General features: G+C 39.0%; 1 protein-coding gene across 2 annotated transcripts in view; it reads left to right on the forward strand.

The window, feature by feature from the left end:
* snu (ABC-type transporter snustorr) overlaps window positions 1–20,441 on the forward strand; it is a 79,907-nt gene that overhangs the window by 49,527 nt on the left and 9,939 nt on the right. For both annotated transcript variants that reach the window (XR_008407835.2, XM_053784416.2), the window contains exons 13-14: window positions 14,523–14,593; window positions 17,936–18,024. Coding sequence is in view for 1 of the 2 variants with exons in the window: in XM_053784416.2 (XP_053640391.2) it covers window positions 14,523–14,593; window positions 17,936–18,024 (160 nt within the window). In the remaining variant the exon portion in view is untranslated. The remainder of the gene's footprint in view (window positions 1–14,522; window positions 14,594–17,935; window positions 18,025–20,441) is intronic.

A 20,441-nucleotide genomic window follows, 5' to 3' on the forward strand; every position in this document is an offset into this window, starting at 1 on the left:
ATTTGATTCCCCATAATTTAATCCCACCCCTCTCCCGAACACCCTAGCATTTACTTTTACAACCCCATCTATAAATATATTAAACAACCATGGTGACATTACACATCCCTGTCTAAGACCTACTTTTACCGAGAAGTAGTCTCCCTCTCTTCTACACACCCTAACCTGAGCCTCACTATCCTCATAAAAACTCTTTACAGCATTTAATAACTTACCACCTATTCCATATACTTGCAACATTTGCCACATTGCTCCTCTATCCACTCTATCATATGCCTTTTCTAAATCCATAAATGCAATAAAAACTTCCCTACCTTTATCTAAATACTGTTCACATATATGCTTCAATGTAAACACTTGATCTACACATCCCCTACCCACTCTGAAACCTCCTTGTTCATCCACAATCCTACATTCTGTCTTACCTCTAATTCTTTCAATTATAACCCTACCGTACACTTTTCCTGTTTTTTTTTTTCTCTCGACAAGTCGGCCGTCTTCCACCGAGGCAGGGTGACCCAAAAAAGAAAGAAAATCCCCAAAAAGAAAATGCTTTCATCATCATTCAACACTTTCACCACACTCGCACATTATCACTGTTTTTGCAGAGGTGCTCAGAATACGACAGTTTAGAAGCATATACGTATAAAGATACACAACATATCCCTCCAAACTGCCAATATCCCAAACCCCTCCTTTAAAGTGCAGGCATTGTACTTCCCATTTCCAGGACTCAAGTCCGACTATATGAAAATAACCGGTTTCCCTGAATCCCTTCACTAAATATTACCCTGCTCACACTCCAACAGATCGTCAGGTCCCAAGTATCATTCGTCTCCATTCACTCCTATCTAACACGCTCACGCATGCTTGCTGGAAGTCCAAGCCCCTCGCCCACAAAACCTCCTTTACCCCCTCTCTCCAACCCTTTCGAGGACGACCCCTACCTCTCCTTCCTTCCCCTATAGATTTATATGCTTTCCATGTCATTCTACTTTGATCCATTCTCTCTAAATGACCAAACCACCTCAACAACCCCTCTTCTGCCCTCTGACTAATACTTTTATTAACTCCACACCTTCTCCTAATTTCCACACTCCGAATTTTCTGCATAATATTTACACCTCTATAATTTTTACAATCTTTTTTGTCCCCTTTCCCTTTATATAAAAGGACTATACATGCTCTCCGCCAATCCCTAGGTACCTTCCCCTCTTTCATACATTTATTAAACAAAAGTACCAACCACTCCAACAATATATCCCCCCCTGCTTTTAACATTTCTGTCATGATCCCATCAGTTCCAGCTGCTTTACCCCCTTTCATTCTATATAATGCCTCACGCACCTCCCCCACACTCACATCCTGCTCTTCTTCACTCCTAAAAGATGTTATAGCCAGTGCATGAAATTACCTCCTCCCTTTCTTCATTGACATTTAAAAGTTCCTTAAAATATTCCCACCATCTACCCAATACCTCCAGCTCCCCATCTACTAACTCCCCTACTCTGTTTTTAACTACATATTCTACATAAAAAGTATTAGTCAGAGGGCAGAAGAGGGGTTGTTGAGGTGGTTTGGTCATTTAGAGAGAATGGATCAAAGTAGAATGACATGGAAAGCATATAAATCTATAGGGGAAGGAATGCGGGGTAGGGGTCGTCTTCGAAAGGGTTGGAGAGAGGGGGTAAAGGAGGTTTTGTGGGCAAGGGGCTTGGACTTCCAGCAAGCGTGCGTGAGCGTGTTAGATAGGAGTGAATGGAGACGAATGGTACTTGGGACCTGACGATCTGTTGGAGTGTGAGCAGGGTAATATTTAGTGAAGGGATTTCAGGGAAACCGGTTATTTTCATATAGTCGGACTTGAGTCCTGGAAATGGGAAGTACAATGCCTGCACTTTAACCCTTTGACTGTCGCAACCCCCAATCCTGAGGTGTCTCCTGGTGTCGCAAAATTTAAAAAAAAAAAATTATTTTTTCTTACGAAATGATAGAGAATCTTTTCCCGATTGTAACGACACCAAAAAAACGAAATTTGATGGAAAACTGACGGAATTATGCTCTCGCAAATTTAGCGACCTCGGCGCTGTTTACAAATCGGCGATTTCGCCCACTTTGAGCCCTATTTTCGGCTAATTCCGTTGTTCCAGTCGCCCAAACTCATAGCTATTTCTTTAGAACTCCATTTTTTCTATCGATTGAGTACAAGAAACTGCCCATTTACCGATTTGAACTACCTAATAATGTGGTCAGAAATTTGCATTTTGGCCAATTTCACGAAAACTAAAAAATATGACAATTTCAAAATAAGGTCCAGAATGAACAATGCAGACATTCCTGGCTCTAAAATAGCATTTTCTTTGCTCATCAGTCATGTCTCCAGGCCCCTATGATATTACTCTTGCTTTCTATTTTGAATTTTTATTCAAACAAAAAATAGAAGACTGCTGCAATACTGTAATAATTGTATAAATAACATCAACCCATTCATGACTGCATATTAGAATGGCTAGTTGGACATTTATTGGACAATGGCATCATTTGTTTACTTTTGAACATTGGCAAAAATCAAACATTTCCCCTACTTTGAGCTCCATTTCTAGGTTCTTTTAATAGTAAAATCAATCAAAATCACTTCTATTTCTATAATATGTTTTCCATTCTATCAAATGAGACCAAGAAAACGAGAATACAACCGTAAATACTATACGAAAATAGACCACAAAGTCGGCATTTTAATTAAAAAAGAACAGTCGGAGTTTTTTTTTTCTCATTATGCACTGCGTGCTCCAGGATTTTTTTTATATGGTGCACACTGACCACACAGACCCATTCTCTCACATGTGGGCCTACCAGCTTTCTCCTGCTTGATTTGAAGCCGCTAGAATTTATGAGTATATATACGTCAAACATGGTACCTCGTAAGATGTATATATACGGCCGCGACAGTCAAAGGGTTAAAGGAGGGGTTTGGGATATTGGCAGTTTGGAGGGATATGCTGTGTATCTTTATATGTGTATGCTTCTAAACTGCTGTATTCTGAGCACCTCTGCAAAAACAGTGATAATGTGCGAGTGTGGTGAAAGTGTTGAATGATGATGAAAGTATTTTCTTTTTGGGGATTTTCTTTCTTTTTTTGGGTCACCCTGCCTCAGTGGGAGACGGCCGACTTGTTGAAAAAAAAAAAAAAATTCTACATATTACTATGTATTGTTCCAAAAGTCATTATGTAGCCCCTACTGGCACTGCACATACTATACATTCCCACAATTCATTATTTTACAATATTTTTACATTATTGTACAGTATTTACAGAAAAAAAAATGCACACACCACACTGGTTTTTATATTTGAAGACTAAGTTCATACATTTTTTCAATGAACCAGCCATATTCTACCGAGGCAGGGTGATCTAAAAAGAAAAATGAAAGTTTTGCTTTTTAAATTTAGTAATTTATACAGGAGAAGGGATTACTGGCCCTTTGCTTCTGGCATTTTAGTCATCTCTTACAACACACATGGCTTATGGTGGAAAAATTCTTTTGCACTCCACTATGAGGACTGGTCACAAACCGGGCCGCAGAGGTGTTGACCCCCGAAACCCCCTCCAGGTATACTCCATTTTTTTTTTTTTTTTTTTTTTTTTTACCCAACAAGTCGGCCATCTCCCACCGAGGCAGGGTATGTTGTTGAGTTAATACATACCTAGACAATACGAGAATATGTTTAGGTTTATATTGATGTCTCTTTTTTCAGAGATGGCCAGTGGGGCTGCTTCGTCTTCTGTCCATGCTGATACCTTTCTTGATATTATAATTCTGTCTTTCCTTTCAACACACTGGCTGTATCCCACCAAGGCGGGGTGGCCCAAAAGGAAAAACGAAAATTTCTCCTTTTACATTTAGTAATATATACAGGAGAAGGGGTTACTAGCCCCTTGCTCCCATAATTCTGTCTGTTCTAATTAATTTTCTTTCTATGGGAGTTGTTGAAATATTTGGAGATTCTATGTTCTTTATTCTCTATGTTTGCCAATCTTTATATGGAATGGTTTTAAAATTTTCTATTGTTCTGTATTGGTGTACATTCTTGGCCTTGCTGTATACATGTCTTTGCTCTCTGGCTTCATGTTGTTTTTAACAATCCTGTTTTCTTTATAAACTAGTCTGAATGGTAGTCTAGCTCCTTGCTTCCATTTATTTCTTAACCCTTAAACTGTCCAAAAATAGCTCTTCGTTCACTCGCATAGCACTCCAAACACAGATCTGTGTTTTTTTTTTTACATTTGAAAGCATGTAAAATCAAACGTAGATCTACGTTCGGAGCATTACGCAAGTGAATGTAGATCTACGCTTGGACAGTTTAAGGGTTAATTTGAACTATTCTGTAACTGATATTTCTTTTTTCTTGACAGCAAGCCTGTGCACAGTTGCAATCTCTTCTTTTCCTAATATGCCCAGTCTCTTAAGATATTTTTTTCTTGCTTGATGTCCTTCACATCTGTAATCCTCAGTTTCTAGATTCTGAAATTTCCATTTTATTTGGTTCATTTTTTGTTCTTGGTTATGTCCCTGAACTGACAAACTTGGTTTACTCTCATAATAAAAGAATTTCTTTCCTAAACAAAAACACACTTCCAGGTCTGGATATGAGACTTTCATTTCAACAAATTAATCCATTTCCAATGAGCTATTCCTGGTTTGAAAGCAATCAAAACCATCTCCATTTCATTAGTATGCCTTTCAGTCTATGAGTTGACACCAAGAAACAGCCATTAAAACCATGAAAACTACCCTAGAAAAGTTGCTATTTTAACCAAGACAAGGTTAGAGGTTAGCTATTCTCATCATGCACTGCATGAAGGCAGGATTTTTTTTTATACTGTGCACACCCACCGCACAGACTCATTCCCTCATAGCTGGGCCAAAATTTACAGCTTGTAACTATTTAACCCTTTGACTGTCGCAACCCCCAATCCTGAGGTGTCTCCTGGTGTTGCAAAAGATGAAAAAGAAAAAATTATTTTTTCTTATGAAATGATAGAGAATCTTTTTCCGATGGTAATGACACCAAAAGTATGAAATTTGATGGAAAACTTATGGAATTATACTCTCGCGAAGTTAGTGACCTCGGCGATATTTACGAATCAGCGATTTCGCTCACTTTGAGCCCTATTTTCAGCTAATTCCATTGTTCCAGTCGACCAAACTCATAGCTATTTCTTTAGAACTCCATTTGTTCTATCAACTGAGTATAAGAAACTGCCCATTTACCGATTTCAACTACTCAATAAAGTGGTCAGAAATTTTTAATTTGGCCAATTTCATGCAAATTAAAAAATATGCCAATTTCAAAATAGGGTCTAGAATGAACAATGCATACATTCCTGGATCTAAAATAACATTTTCTTTGTTCATCAGTCACATCTCCAGGCCCCTGTGATATTACTCTTGCTTTCTATTTTGAATTTTTATTCAAACAAAAAGTAGAAGATTTACTGTTATGCAGACTACTGCAGTATTGTAATAATTGTATAAATAATGTCAACCTATTCATGACTGCATATTAGAATGGCTAGTTGGACATTTATTAGACAATTACATCATTTGTTTACTTTTGAACATTGGGAAAAATCAAACATTTCCCCTACCTTGAGCTCCATTTCAAGATTCTTTTCATCACAAAACCAATCAAAATCATCCCTATTTCTGTAATATGTTTTCCATTTTATCAAATGAGACCAAGAAAACGAGAATACAACCATAAATACTATATGAAAATACGTACACCTCAAAGTCAGTGCTTTAATCCCAAAACACGGTCGGAGTTTTTTTTTTTTCTCATGCACTGTGTGCTGCAGGATTTTTTTTATACAGTGCACACTGACCATACAGACCCATTCTCTCACATGTGTGTCTACCAGCTTTCTCCTGCTTGATTTGAAGGCACTAGAATTTGTGAGTATATATACATCAGACACATTGGCTCATAAGACGTATATGTACGACCGAAACAGTCAAAGGGTTAAGGGAGGTATAATTAAGTAGTTGTTGTATGTAAGCCACATTGGCCTCGTTGATAAACAGCAAACTTTGTTATATTAGAGCTGATTTCTTCTATTCTGTTTATTATAATATGCAGTACACTGCTGTATAAACATTTAAAAATATACCAGAAATGTTATAAATGGTGCGAAGGTGACATTAAAACAATATCAGAGATGGTTGACACAAACCCACTACCATTATACAATGGACCCCCGCTTAACGATCACCTCCCAATGCGACCAATTATGTAAGTGCGTTTGTACGTGTATGTTTGAGGGTCTGAAATGGACTAATCTACTTCAAAGTTTATTCTCTATAAGGATTACAATGCTGAGTTTACAGAATTTGGTTATTGTGTGGTTTACATGTAGTAAAATAATGATTACAGAGTGTACCACTAGAACACCTAGCATGGCTAGGCATTTCGGGCAGACTTAGTTTAATTCTTAATTTTAAAATATTACAAAATATGAGGTAAGTTGGTATTATGGCTAAGTGACTAAATACTAGTTTGTGAGTTTAGCAATGTGAATGCTTTTGTCTTGGCACAGTACATAGTTTCAGTATTGGAGTATCACAGGATTCATTATTTTAAGATTGAGATATTGAGGTATTATTTAGCTACGTGTCAGTGTGTCATCGTGCCTCGTTGTGCTCCGGGTTTTCTCGTGTTTACACGGTCGCTCTTACGTGCTAGAACTTTAATTTGTGCCATCAATCCTATACGATACATCCCTCTAGCACCTGGAACCAATCTTGGGCGGAAAACATTATATACTGAGTCAAAAAAGGAGAATTAGTGTGCACTACCTAGCCGAGTTTACTGCCAGAGGGGAATCATAGGCCTGTGTTCCGTGTGCAAAATAATAATAATAGAACTTTTCTTTGTCAGAGGAAAGAAAGTCTCCCTGATAACATTGTGTATACATAGTGTATACTATAGTGGCTCCCTAGTATATAGATGATAAAGGCTAAAGTGGCATTTGAAAACAGGTGAATTTGTAAATGAAGTGATAAGCCTATAGAGGCAGGTGCCAGAAGTCGCCAGAAACTTACCACAGTGGTCAGCTGTTTTAATAATCTTCCTGGCCTGCTAGTGTACTTCGCATATAATCTAGTGATACCAGTGAATAGCAGAATACAGTGTTGTAGTAGCAACTAACCAGTATTATAATGGTACTTAGTGGAGTGGAGTGACTTTCATTAGTTTCTTTTTTCTTGAAATACCAGATGTATACTGTGAATTTCATATAGCCTGTAGTTACCAGCGGTCACAATATACACAAGGAGAAGCAATTATTACTACAGAAAAAGCGTCTTACCTTCAAAATTTCCACCAGTCAACTATAGTGATAATATAGCATTTATTGTGGTGGAGACAAAAAAAAACTAGAAAAGCTAGATACAGCGATTGATAAACAAGGGTTGAGGCTCGACCGTTCGTCATTGTAGGAGCTGCCAGAAATCACCGGTTCTTCAACACGCAAGTTATACTTTTGTATCAATCAAATCACATATTACTCGGGTAGATAATTTCAAGTAGATCCTTCATGTGTTAGCCCAAATCACCGACCAGTATGTTTTAAATAAGTGACCCACTGATCAGATCAGATCGACTGGTCCGAACCCTCGACTGGTCCGAACCCTTGATGGTCCGAACCCTTGACTGGTTACAAACGGTTTCGTTGGACAATAAAGCAGACTGTAAACGGATGGGGTTGTAGGCACCCTTATCAAACACAAACAATAAATATAAATCAGGAACGTACACAGTAAGCTGTCCAATATACAAGTACAGTTAGAAATAGAAATACATACAAATAGCTAGAGCTTCATTTAAGGAGGTTATTAATAGAGTATTCAAGAGGTTGCTAGTAGAATTACAGTAAATCAACCATTCAAATCATTATGAAGCTCTGTATAGTCTGTAGTCAATCAAACAAACGGGCTTCCACATGGATAAATTGTCATTTTTGTGGAAATTGGTGTCACTCCCCTTGTGCAGATATGCAAGAACTAGCTACAAGCAGTATTAAAACAGGGAAGTGTTTTTGGGTATACCCAAATGAGATAAATCTGTGGACTAAAATCACAAAGGTATTAAAAGAGGATAACATCAAAGCTCCTTTCATAGACAACCTGGAAGCTTTCTACAACAGATGGGAACATAAAAAGTCTGGGCTGAATGGTACTGCCCTTGATACTGGCCATGTAGTCAGAAACTGTAAGGCTGGAGGTGATGTCCTGGTAGTCAGTAAATGTGGGGACTGATAGTGCTGTCCTGGGAGACAGTAATGGTGAAGCTGGAGGTGCTGTCCTGGGAGGTGCTGTCCTGGGAAACAGTAATGGTGAAGCTGGAGATTTTGTCCAGGTAGTCGGGAATTATACGCAGGAAGGAATACATATAAATGACCTCATAGGGGACAGGAGCCGTAGTGGGGAAACAAGTGTAGCCAAAGATAAGATAAAACCAATATTGCAAACTAGAAATACCACAGGAAATAGCAAACAAGAGGACTCCACTAGCAATAGTGAGGATATATTACCAAAAACAACTGGTGGGAGCTCCATTGTTGGTGCTAGGGAGGATAGGAATAAGACAGGGAAACATGCACCAACAGGGAATACAGTCACAGAAACCCAAGGCAAACGGAAACCAAGCCTGTGCACATACTATGCACTTGGTATCTGCAGACATGGGAAATCTGGAAAAACAGACGGGACGTGCAACTATGACCACCCTAGAAAATGTCATGCCCATATGACAACAGGAAAATGCAAACTCCCTTCCTGTAAGCTTTTTCACCCTGAAATGTGTACCTCTTCAGTACAGGAAAGACTGTGCTATAACTTAAATTGCCAGGCACACCATCTAAAGGGGACAAAAAGATACAAAACATCCAGGCCATGGGAAAACCTGGGTAGCCACAGCCACTCAAGAGGGAGAGGTTTTTTAGTGCCAGGAAGGAAAAAAAACTGGCAGGAAATGGCAGAAATCGTACACCAAATCCAGTCATTCCTGGAGTGGAACCACAGTCGATGGCCTCCACTCCAAACCAACAGATACAGATACTAATGCCGGAAAAAAAATCCCCCCCAGTACCAACAATACCACCAGTCTGATGACATTCTTCTTTGCAAATATACAGGGTCTAAAGCCAGCAACAAACAACAAAATACCTTTCATCCATGGACTGCTTGCAGAGGCAAAGGCAATGTTCGCGGCTTTCACTGAGACCCACATAAAGGATCACTTGGACAACGAAATATGGATCCCAGGTTACAACCTATACAGATGTGACAGAGTGAACAGGCAAAAGGGGGGGGTTGGCCTGTACATTGCAGAGTCACTTGTTTGCACAGAACTGTGTAATGCCTCAAATGATGTAGTGGAAGTTTTAGCAGTAAAGGTCGAGAACCAAAACCTAGTCATTGTGGTAGTCTACAAGCCTCCGGATGCAACATCCCAGCAATTCCATGAACAGCTGTTAAAAATTGACCACTGTCTGGAAAATCTTCCAGCTCCTGCACCCAACATCTTGCTCCTGGAGGATTTCAACTTAAGGCACCTAAAATGGAGGAATATAGCAAATAATATTGTTGCAGTAATAACACCAGGAGGCAGCTCTGATGAAAACTCACACTCACACGAGCTTTTAAATCTCTGCACAAAATTCAATTTAAACCAGCAAATAATAGAGCCTACTAGACTGGAGAATACACTAGACCTCATCTTCACTAACAATGATGATCTGATAAGAAATGTCACCATATCAAAAACAATATACTCAGATCACAACATAATTGAGGTTCAGACATGTATGCGTGGAGCCCCAGACCGACATAATGAGACTAGTCACGAGGGAGCATTCACCAAATTCAACTTCAATAACAAAAACAAAGTGGGACCAAGTAAACCAAGTCCTAACCGATATAAGCTGGGAAGATATACTAAGCAACACAGACCCCAACTTATGCCTAGAACAGATTAACTTGGTGGCACTCGATGTATGCACAAGGCTTATTCCTCTAAGAAAAAGGAGGAGTAGATGTAAAATAGAAAGAGACAGGCGCTCCCTTTACAGGTGACGGAAAAGAATAACAGAGCGGCTAAAAGAGGTCAATATATCTGAAATGCGTAGGGAGACACTGGTCAGAGAAATAGCAAGCATCGAACTTAAGCTAAAGGAATCTTATAGGAGTCAGGAATCGCGGGAAGAACTAAAAGCCATAAATGAAATCGAAAGAAACCCAAAGTATTTCTTCTCCTATGCCAAATCAAAGTCGAGAACAACGTCCAGTATTGGGCCCCTACTTAAACAAGATGGGTCCTACACAGATGACAGCAAGGAAATGAGTGAGCTACTCAAGTCCCAATATGACTCAGTTTTTAGCAAGCCGCTAACCAGACTGAGAGTCGAAGATCAAAATGAATTTTTTATGAGAGAGCCACAAAATTTGGTTAACACAAGCCTATCCGATGTTATCCTGACGCCAAATGACTTCGAACAGGCGATAAATGACATGCCCATGCACTCTGCCCCAGGGCCAGACTCATGGAACTCCGTGTTCATCAAGAACTGCAAGAAGCCCCTATCACGAGCCTTTTCCATCCTATGGAGAGGGAGCATGGACACGGGGGTTGTCCCACAGTTACTAAAAACAACAGACATAGCCCCACTCCACAAAGGGGGCAGTAAAGCAACAGCAAAGAACTACAGACCGATAGCACTAACATCCCATGTCATAAAAATCTTTGAAAGGGTCCTAAGAAGCAAGATCACCACCCATCTAGAAACCCATCAGTTACACAACCCAGGGCAACATGGGTTTAGAACAGGTCGCTCCTGTCTGTCTCAACTATTGGATCACTACGACAAGGTCCTAAATGCACTAGAAGACAAAAAGAATGCAGATGTAATATATACAGACTTTGCAAAAGCCTTCGACAAGTGTGACCATGGCGTAATAGCGCACAAAATGCGTGCTAAAGGAATAACAGGAAAAGTCGGTCGATGGATCTATAATTTCCTCACTAACAGAACACAGAGAGTAGTCGTCAACAGAGTAAAGTCCGAGGCAGCTACGGTGAAAAGCTCTGTTCCACAAGGCACAGTACTCGCTCCCATCTTGTTCCTCATCCTCATATCCGACATAGACAAGGATGTCAGCCACAGCACCGTGTCTTCCTTTGCAGATGACACCTGAATCTGCATGACAGTGTCTTCCATTGCAGACACTGCAAGGCTCCAGGCGGACATCAACCAAATCTTTCAGTGGGCTGCAGAAAACAATATGAAGTTCAACGATGAGAAATTTCAATTACTCAGATATGGTAAACACGAGGAAATTAAATCTTCATCAGAGTACAAAACAAATTCTGGCCACAAAATAGAGCGAAACACCAACGTCAAAGACCTGGGAGTGATCATGTCGGAGGATCTCACCTTCAAGGACCATAACATTGTATCAATCGCATCTGCTAGAAAAATGACAGGATGGATAATGAGAACCTTCAAAACTAGGGAGGCCAAGCCCATGATGACACTCTTCAGGTCACTTGTTCTATCTAGGCTGGAATATTGCTGCACACTAACAGCACCTTTCAAGGCAGGTGAAATTGCTGACCTAGAAAATGTACAGAGAACCTTCACGGCGCGCATAACGGAGATAAAACACCTCAATTACTGGGAGCACTTGAGGTTCCTAAACCTGTATTCCCTGGAATGCAGGTGGGAGAGATACATGATTATATACACCTGGAAAATCCTAGAGGGACTAGTACCGAACTTGCACACGAAAATCACTCACTACGAAAGCAAAAGACTTGGCAGACGCTGCAACATCCCCCCAATGAAAAGCAGGGGTGTCACTAGCACGTTAAGAGACCATACAATAAGTGTCAGGGGCCCGAGACTGTTCAACTGCCTCCCAGCATACATAAGGGGGATTACCAACAGACCCCTGGCAGTCTTCAAGCTGGCACTGGACAAGCACCTAAAGCCGGTTCCTGACCAGCCGGGCTGTGGCTCGTACGTTGGTTTGCGTGCAGCCAGCAGCAACAGCCTGGTTGATCAGGCTCTGATCCACCAGGAGGCCTGGTCACAGACCGGGCCGCGGGGGCGTTGACCCCCGGAACTCTCTCCAGGTAAATATTTCTGTTTATGGTCAAATGGGTGAGTGAGTGTAAGTGTGAACCACCAGGTGGTATTCGTGTAGTTAGTTGACGGGGTGTATCAGGGAGATAAGATGTTTTCTAATGGTAGTTTTGAAGGTGATGAATGTGTCTGCAGTTCTAGAGTTCTCAGGTAGGGTGTTCCAGATTTTAGGGCCTTTGACATGCATTGAATTTTTGTAAAGGTTTAGTCGGACACGGGGAATGTCGTAGAGATGTTTGTGTCTGGTGTTATGCTTGTGGGTTCTGTCACAACTGTCAAGAAAGCGTTTTAGGTCAAGGTTGATATTAGAGTTTAAGGCCCTGTAGATGTAGATTGCACAGTAGTAAGTGTGGATGTACTGAACAGGGAGTAAGTTTAGATCTATGAAGAGTGGGGGGGTGTGTTGCCAGGGATGGGATTTAGTGATTATTCTTACTGCAGCGTTTTGTTGGGTTATTATTGGCTTTAGGTGTGTTGCTGCAGTTGATCCCCAAGTACAAATAGCATAGGTGAGGTATGGATAAATAAGTGAGTGGTATAGTGTGAGAAGGGCATTTTGCGGCACGTAGTATCGTATCTTGGAGAGGATCCCAACCGTTTTGGATACTTTTTTGGTTATATGTTGGATATGGGTGCTGAAATTCAGGTTGTTGTCAAGGTATAGGCCTAGGAATTTGCCCTCATTATGTCTTGTAATTAGAGTGTTGTCAATCTTAATGTTAATTTGTGCATCTCCTGCTCTGCTACCAAACATAATATAGTAGGTTTTGTCAGTGTTAAGCGTAAGTTTATTGGCTGTCATCCAAGTCGATATTTTGATCAGCTCCTCATTAACAATGGTGTTGAGGGTGGCAAGATTAGGGCGAGAGATGACATAAGTCGTGTCGTCAGCAAAGAGAATGGGTTTCAGGTGTTGGGATATGTTTGGAAGATCATTGATGTACAGTATATGAGGAAGAGCAGGGGACCAAGGACACTTCCCTGCGGAACTCCAGTATCAAGTGGCCGTGTTGTTGATGCTGTGTCTTTAATGGTGATATACTGATACCTATTAGTAAGGTAAGATTTGAAATAAGCAAGTGCATGGCCTCTTATACCGTAATGGTCAAGCTTGTGGAGTAGGATGTCGTGGTCTACTGTGTTGAAAGCTTTTCTAAGGTCAATAAAAATCCCTAGTGGATATTCACAATATTCCTTATGGGAACAAATTCGGCCAGTACTGGGACCTGCACATACTTCTGGAATGAAAAAATATCGTTAACCGGGGGTCCTCTGTAGTATGCTCCTCACTTAACAACGAATTTGTTTACCGACGTGGTCTCAAACGGAACTCCGTCGTTAAGTGAGGAGAGGCTGTATAACAGTAAACTGCATGTACAGTATACAGTAGTGTTTTTTTTTTTTTTTCTGTTTTTAACATTATTCTGATTTAATGGACACCTGGACAATCCCTCCTATTAGTTCATATATTGTATGAATAGTTTACTATAGGTCTATGTGAGAGATGGTGAAAGGAATAACAAAAAATTGCTGGATAATGGCTAAGATAACTCTTAGTAGTCTCTCTTGACTAATAGTTTAATGGCATTTTTAATTAACTGATGCTGATTGTTTTAACTTGGTGTTACAGTTTTTGTGTTGTGTGTTTTGCTCATGTTAGTAATTTATTATTTGTTAAGTTTATCTTTTTTATGTGTTATATTTATTTTTTATTGCAAACAGCACTAAATGATCTGTGTGATCAAAGTGCTCTTCAAATTTCAAAACAGTCTACCTGATAATTAATTGCTGGTGACTTCAGTATTAATCTTTCTCAACCCACTGATACCTAAGTTACAAACTTCCTAAGGAGTAAGTACTCTCTTTGTTAAAAATTCTCTCTTCATAAACTAAAAAGAATTTCTGATACATCTACCTCCACACAAGATCAGATTTGGACAAGCATAATTGCCCTACCCAAATCAAGAATGACTATAGATGCTATAACAGATCACTACCCAACTTACCTAATAAAATCCATCACCCAAGCACTACTAAAAACAAAAGAAAATTCAAATTGCACAATGATGCTTAAATAAGAAATTTTATCACCATTCCTGCATTGTATGACCCTTGTAGGTTTAGTGCTTATTTATGATTGTAGTAGCATCACCACTCCTAAGTCGTATAAACTGGGAACAGGAGCTACATGCAAGTCAAAATATCAACCAGGGATTTTACTTAAGGATAGTTTGTTTATTTTATATGGCTCAAAGTCCATTGACATAGTCTTGTATGTCCAAGACTAACATTGAAGTACATATTACTACCCAACAGTTCAATGAACCAGTGTACGGTACCACTGGCGCCTCCTTCACAGAGTTCATGGCTCCAGGTGTTATCCTCACGTGAGTACAGAAACCCTGAATGTGTAGATTTTGTCATAATAAAATTAAGTTTTAATTGTCCATAAATACAATTAGAATTTTTACTTTTTAAATGGTAAATTAAACATGTCAACAGAAGTTGCATAAATAAAAATAAATTAAAAAAGCAGGTTATCATTTGTTTATTTATTTTTTAAGACAGCAAGTATAAAATACAAAGTAGTATGGTGTTATGGTAGGTACTGCCAAAAAGAACTTGATACTAAAAGGACACTTGGTGCAGGGTGAGCTGTGTTAGAGCATTATTATGTCTTCATAAAGCTCTACCCAGAGGAAAATTATGTCTATAGTAAGTGTTTGTTGTGTATGCACCAAGTGTCTACAACATCAACCTGGCATCACATTACTACAGGTACAACACTGATTTTCTGGCAATGGACAGTCCCCACACCTCTTTTAGTCTGGAAAAAATTAAGGGACTAGTTTTTTGGTGGTGGTCCTTGATTTTGTTTGATTCTTAGCATATTTTGCTAACACTTAACCCTAACTTTAGCAAGTTAATAGCTATATATTTAACTTATCTATAGCAATGACTGTTGACAAGTTAATTGAGTTGTCAGGTGAATTAATGAAATACAAATGCAAAATTTATATCTTTGCAAAGGTTACAGTGTGTGGTTACATTTTATAATTTGTTAGGTACAAAGAAAGCCACTGTTGTGCTGGGGCATTTTGAGCAGACTAATTGTAATGCTTAAAGACTTCTTAAGTCTAGACAGGGTGGTAAATTTTAATTATTCATTATTTTACCTTTCTACTGCTGTGAGGCTAGAACAACATTCCTTTGTAACAAAACAAGAGCTGTTGAATTTTTATTTTGTGTGAAAAATTTCACAAGGAAAAGTCAAAGCACATGAAACAACTTCACTTGAATGAAATATTAAAAAAAAAAAAAAAAAAAAAGGTAGGCAAGAAGACTGTGGCTTCATCTAAACATTCTGTGACATCAGTTTCAAGTACTCCAGATGTCTTCCCTGTAATATCACAAATCCATGATGAAACAGCCAACTAAGAAACAGACAGTAATTCTGATAGCCCTCAGCTTCCAGATCTTTGTCATAAATTCTACTGTTTTAGTAAAATTGTAAAATTTACCACTTTAGGAGTGTTAGTGCTGCAATATTCTTTGCAAATACAGTAATTAATAAACCTGTTTAATTTTTAATAATGTTTAATTATCTAGCAGTCCACTGTGGGTCAGAGGTGTAATATTGAATTATCATGTGACCTCTGTTGGTCCGGCAAAATTAACATTCTGGTAAGGCCTCGGAACTAATGGTGCCAGAAAATCAGTTTTGTACCTGTCTATAACATGAATTTTCTTGGGAAGTGAAAGGCAAGGAAATATATAATAGAAGCTATTTAAAGTAAGGCTTTGTGTATCTAGCACTGTAATGTTGAGATTACTTGAGAGAGATTCCTTGATGATATTGATGAGCTTTTGATCAAAGAATTGGACTTGACCTTCCCTTCCTTGGATTGAATCTGATTATATTCCATTTCCCCAAGTGCTGTATGTTCTTTGTGGTGTTAAGACTGTGCCCCCCATCCCCATGAATACAGTAATACTGTATGATGAAATTTAACACTGTTAAGTCCTCTTCATCATTTAAGTATGGTGTAACGTGCTCCCAGCCTGAAGAACTTACACCATATTAATTGTTTTTAATTGATATGTCTTTTTAATCTCATTTAATATACTAGTACAGGTTGGCTATTACTAATCCGGCAATCAGTAATGCAGTTCCATCAATAATCTGGCACTAATTTCGGCTAGCATAATTTCAAATTTCTGGGGTCACCACATCAACCTGCCGCTACTGGTTGGTGGCACTACTTGCTGCATAAGTCATTCCAATTTCTTTTTCTCCATTTATTGTTATAACCTGCTCCCTTTTAGCCTTAGCCATGGCTAAGGAAGTAAGTAAGTAAGTTTATTCAGGTGTACACAAATACAGTTACATAGATTATCATACATAGCAGCATATGTGTAGAGAACCTAGGATAACCCAAAAAAGTCAGACAGAATGACTTATTTCCATTGTCCATAAAAAGTAAAGTGGCTTTGAAGCCACTGTCAGTCGCCATGAGCTCAGCTCACTCAGATAAGCTGTGACCAGTAAATTTGAGAGAATAGGTCTGTGTGGTAAGTGAGCACTATATAAAAAAATTCTGCAGCACACAGTGCATAATGATAAAAAAATGCAACCGTGTTTATGGCATAAATCCTACTTGGCGGTGTGTTTTCGTGTGGTTTGTTATGGCTGTATTCTTGTTTTTTTTTTTTTTGTCTCATTTGATAGAATGAGACAAAAATAAACAAGATATATTACAGAAATAGATATAATTTTGATTGGTTTCATATCAAAAAGTACCTTAAAATTGAGCTCAAAGTACCAGAAATGTTCGATTTTTGCTGATGTTCAAGAGTAAACGAATGATGTCACCGACCAATACGTGTCCAACTGGCTGGTCTAATACTCAGTCACGAATGGGTTGACATTATTTATACTATTATTAAAATAATGCAATAGTTTGCACAAGTGTAAATCTTCTATTTTTTGTGTGAATAAAAATTCAAAATGGAAAGGGGCCTGGAGATGTGACTAATGAACAGAGAAAATGTTATTTTAGTGCCAGTAATGTCTGCATTGTTTATTCTGGACCCTATTTTGAAATTAGCATCTTTTGAAATTTGTGTGAAATTAGCCAAATTACTGATTTCTGACCACTTTATTGGATAGTTGAAATAGATGAATGAGGGGTCTCTTGTACTCAATCGACAGAATAGAAGGAATACTAACGAAATAGTTATGAGTTTAGTAGACTGGAACAATGGAATGGGCAAAAAAATAGGGCATAAAGTGGGTGAAATCACCAATGCTTAAATATCACCATTGGGTTAAGTAATCCGGCAAAATCACTATTCCGGCACCCTACAGCTCCCGATGATGCCAGATTAGTGATGGTCAACCAGTATTATTACACATATAAACCACACATAGGAGAAAGAAACCTACAATGATGTTTTGGTCCAAGTTGGACCGAAACACCATTGTAAGTTTCTTTCTCCTTGTGCGGGTTATTTGCGTATTATTCCAGTCATCATATTGTGTCTTTTTGTGCTTTACTAATATTATTTTATATCACATAAAACGTGCTGTTTATAAGAGTCATACACTGCTTTAAATATAACTTTAAACTTCATGAAATGTTGTCACTACAAACTTAAATTTCTGGTCAATCATTACGATTTGTTCATATGCATAAAATTCTGCCTAACATGGTTTTTCTCCTTTCCAGGATTACCTACTTCATGGCTGTGGGGCTGACAGCTCTCTCCTTCATCACTGAGCGCAAGGAAGGACTCTTGGACCGATCCTGGGTGTCTGGTTAGTGTAACTGATCCTTGAGTCTGGTTAGTGTAACTGATCCTTGGTGTCTGGTTAATATAACTAATCCTTAAGTCTGGTTAGTGTAACTGATCCTTGGTGTCTGGTTAATATAACTGATCCTTGAGTCTGGTTAGTGTAACTGATCCTTGGTATCTGGTTAATATAACTGAGCCTTGAATCTGGTTAGTGTAACTGATCCTTGAGTCTGGTTGATATAACTGATCCTTGAGTCTGGTTAGTGTAACTGATCCTGAGTGTCTAGTTCATATAACTTATCCTGGGTGTCAGGTTAGTGTAAGTGATCCTTGGTGCCTGGTTAGTTTAACTGATCCTGGGTATTTGGTTAGTGTATCTTTTGAGCTAATGTTAAACAACTTGTAATATATTTGTAAATAAGTTTATAGAAATAGTTTGTTTATTTGTTTTTTAAATACAGTGGTCCCTCGTTTATCGTCGTTAATCCGTTCCTGGAAGTGCGATGATTATCGAAAAAGACGATTTTCGAATCATTTTTCCCATAAGAAATAATGTAAATACAATTAATCTGTTCCTGACACCCAGAAGTATTAAAACAAAATTTTTTTTTACATGAAATATAGATGTAGTATGTAAACAATACAATGGGACATGATGAATGAAATATTAACAGCATAACACTTACCTTTATTGGCGATTCTTCTTAGTGTATGGAAGACTGGAGGAGGAGAGAGATTGGATTAGTTACTATTTGGAAGGGGAATCCCCTTCTATCAACACCTTAGGTACCAAGTCCTTTTCTGGGGTTACTTCTCTTCTCTGTTTCTTAATGCCACTAAGACCAGCTTGAGAGTCACTGGAGTCCTGTCTCGCAAAAAAAAAAGCGTCCAGAGAGCTCTGTTTCTGGAGTGTCTTTAAAACTTCCCTAAAATGGGCCAAGACTCTGTCACTGTGCAAGTTGCCAATATGGCTTGCAACATCCTTCTCAGGGTGATGTTTCTTCATAAATCTTTCCATCCTACCCCACATTTCAAAAATCTCCTTAATTTCTGAAGAAGGCACCTTCTTCCATCTCTCTTCCTCCTCCTCTGTAGCAAGATTCTGAGCTGCGATCTGTTGCTGTTCCTGCTGAAGCTCTTGCAGCTCCTCTTCGTTGTGGTCCTCCACCAACTCTTCCACATCCTCCAAACTCACATCCAACCCCATGGAACTCCTCAATGCCACAATAGAGTTCACAACTGACATAGGCTCATCAGGGTCAGCCACAAACCCTTCAAAATCCCTCTTGTGGACACAATCTGGCCACAATTTTCTCCAAGCAGAGTTCAAAGTTCTGGTAGTCACTCCCTCCCAAGCCTTACTTATAAGACTTATGCAATGGAGGATACTGAAGTGTTCTTTCCAAAACTCTCTTAGGGTCAAGTGAGTGTCTGAGGTCACATTAAAGCACCTTTGAAACATTGCTTTGGTGTAGAGTTTTTAAAGTTTGAAATGACCTGCTTGTCCATGGGCTGGAGGAGAGGAGTGGTATTCGGGGGTAAGAACTTTACTGTGATGAACCCAAACTCCTGCAGAATTGGGTCATCCAAGTTTGGAGGATGAGCAGGTGCATTGTCCATTACTAGGAGGCACTTGAGATCCAATTTCTTTTCCAGGAGGGCTAGTAACCCCTTCTCCTGTATAAATTACTAAATTTAAAAGAGAAACTTTCATTTTTCTTTTTGGGCCACCCTGCCTTGGTGGGATACGGCCGGTGTGTTGAAAGAAAAGAAAGACTTCTTCACACTAGGGCCAAACACTTCATTGAACCACTAGATGAAAATTTCCCTTGTGACCCATGCCTTATTATTAGATCTCCAAAACACACGCAATTTACTCTTCATAACATTGATTATTTTGAACACTGGGATTTTCAGAATGGTACACTAGTAATGGCTTCACTTTGAAATCCCCACTAGCATTAGCACAGAACATGAGCATCAGCCTGTCTTCAGTAGGCTTGTGTCCTGGCAGTCCCTTTTTCTCCTGAATAATGTAGGTCGTCTTTGGCATTTTCTTCCAAAAGAGGCCTGTTTTGTCACAATTGAACACATGTTCAGGTTTCAGTCCTTCAGCCTCTATGTACACCTTAAATTTACTTATGAATTTTGTAGCTGCAATTTTGTCCTAACTGGCAGCCTCACCATGCCTTATCACACTGTGTATGCCACTATGGTTCTTAAATTTCTCAAACCAACCTTTGCTGGCCTTAAATTCACAAATATCAGTACTCGTTGCAGGCAATTTCTTTACCAGATCATCATGCAACTGCCTAGCCTTTTCACAAATAATCGACGTCATAAGACTATCTCCTGCTAATTGTTTCTCGTTTATCCACACCAATAATAATTGTCAACCTCTTCGAGTACTGGTAATCTCATTTTTGTCAGCATATTTAC

Source organism: Cherax quadricarinatus, chromosome 43 (genome assembly GCF_038502225.1).
Source record: "Cherax quadricarinatus isolate ZL_2023a chromosome 43, ASM3850222v1, whole genome shotgun sequence".
NCBI lineage: Eukaryota > Metazoa > Arthropoda > Malacostraca > Decapoda > Parastacidae > Cherax > Cherax quadricarinatus.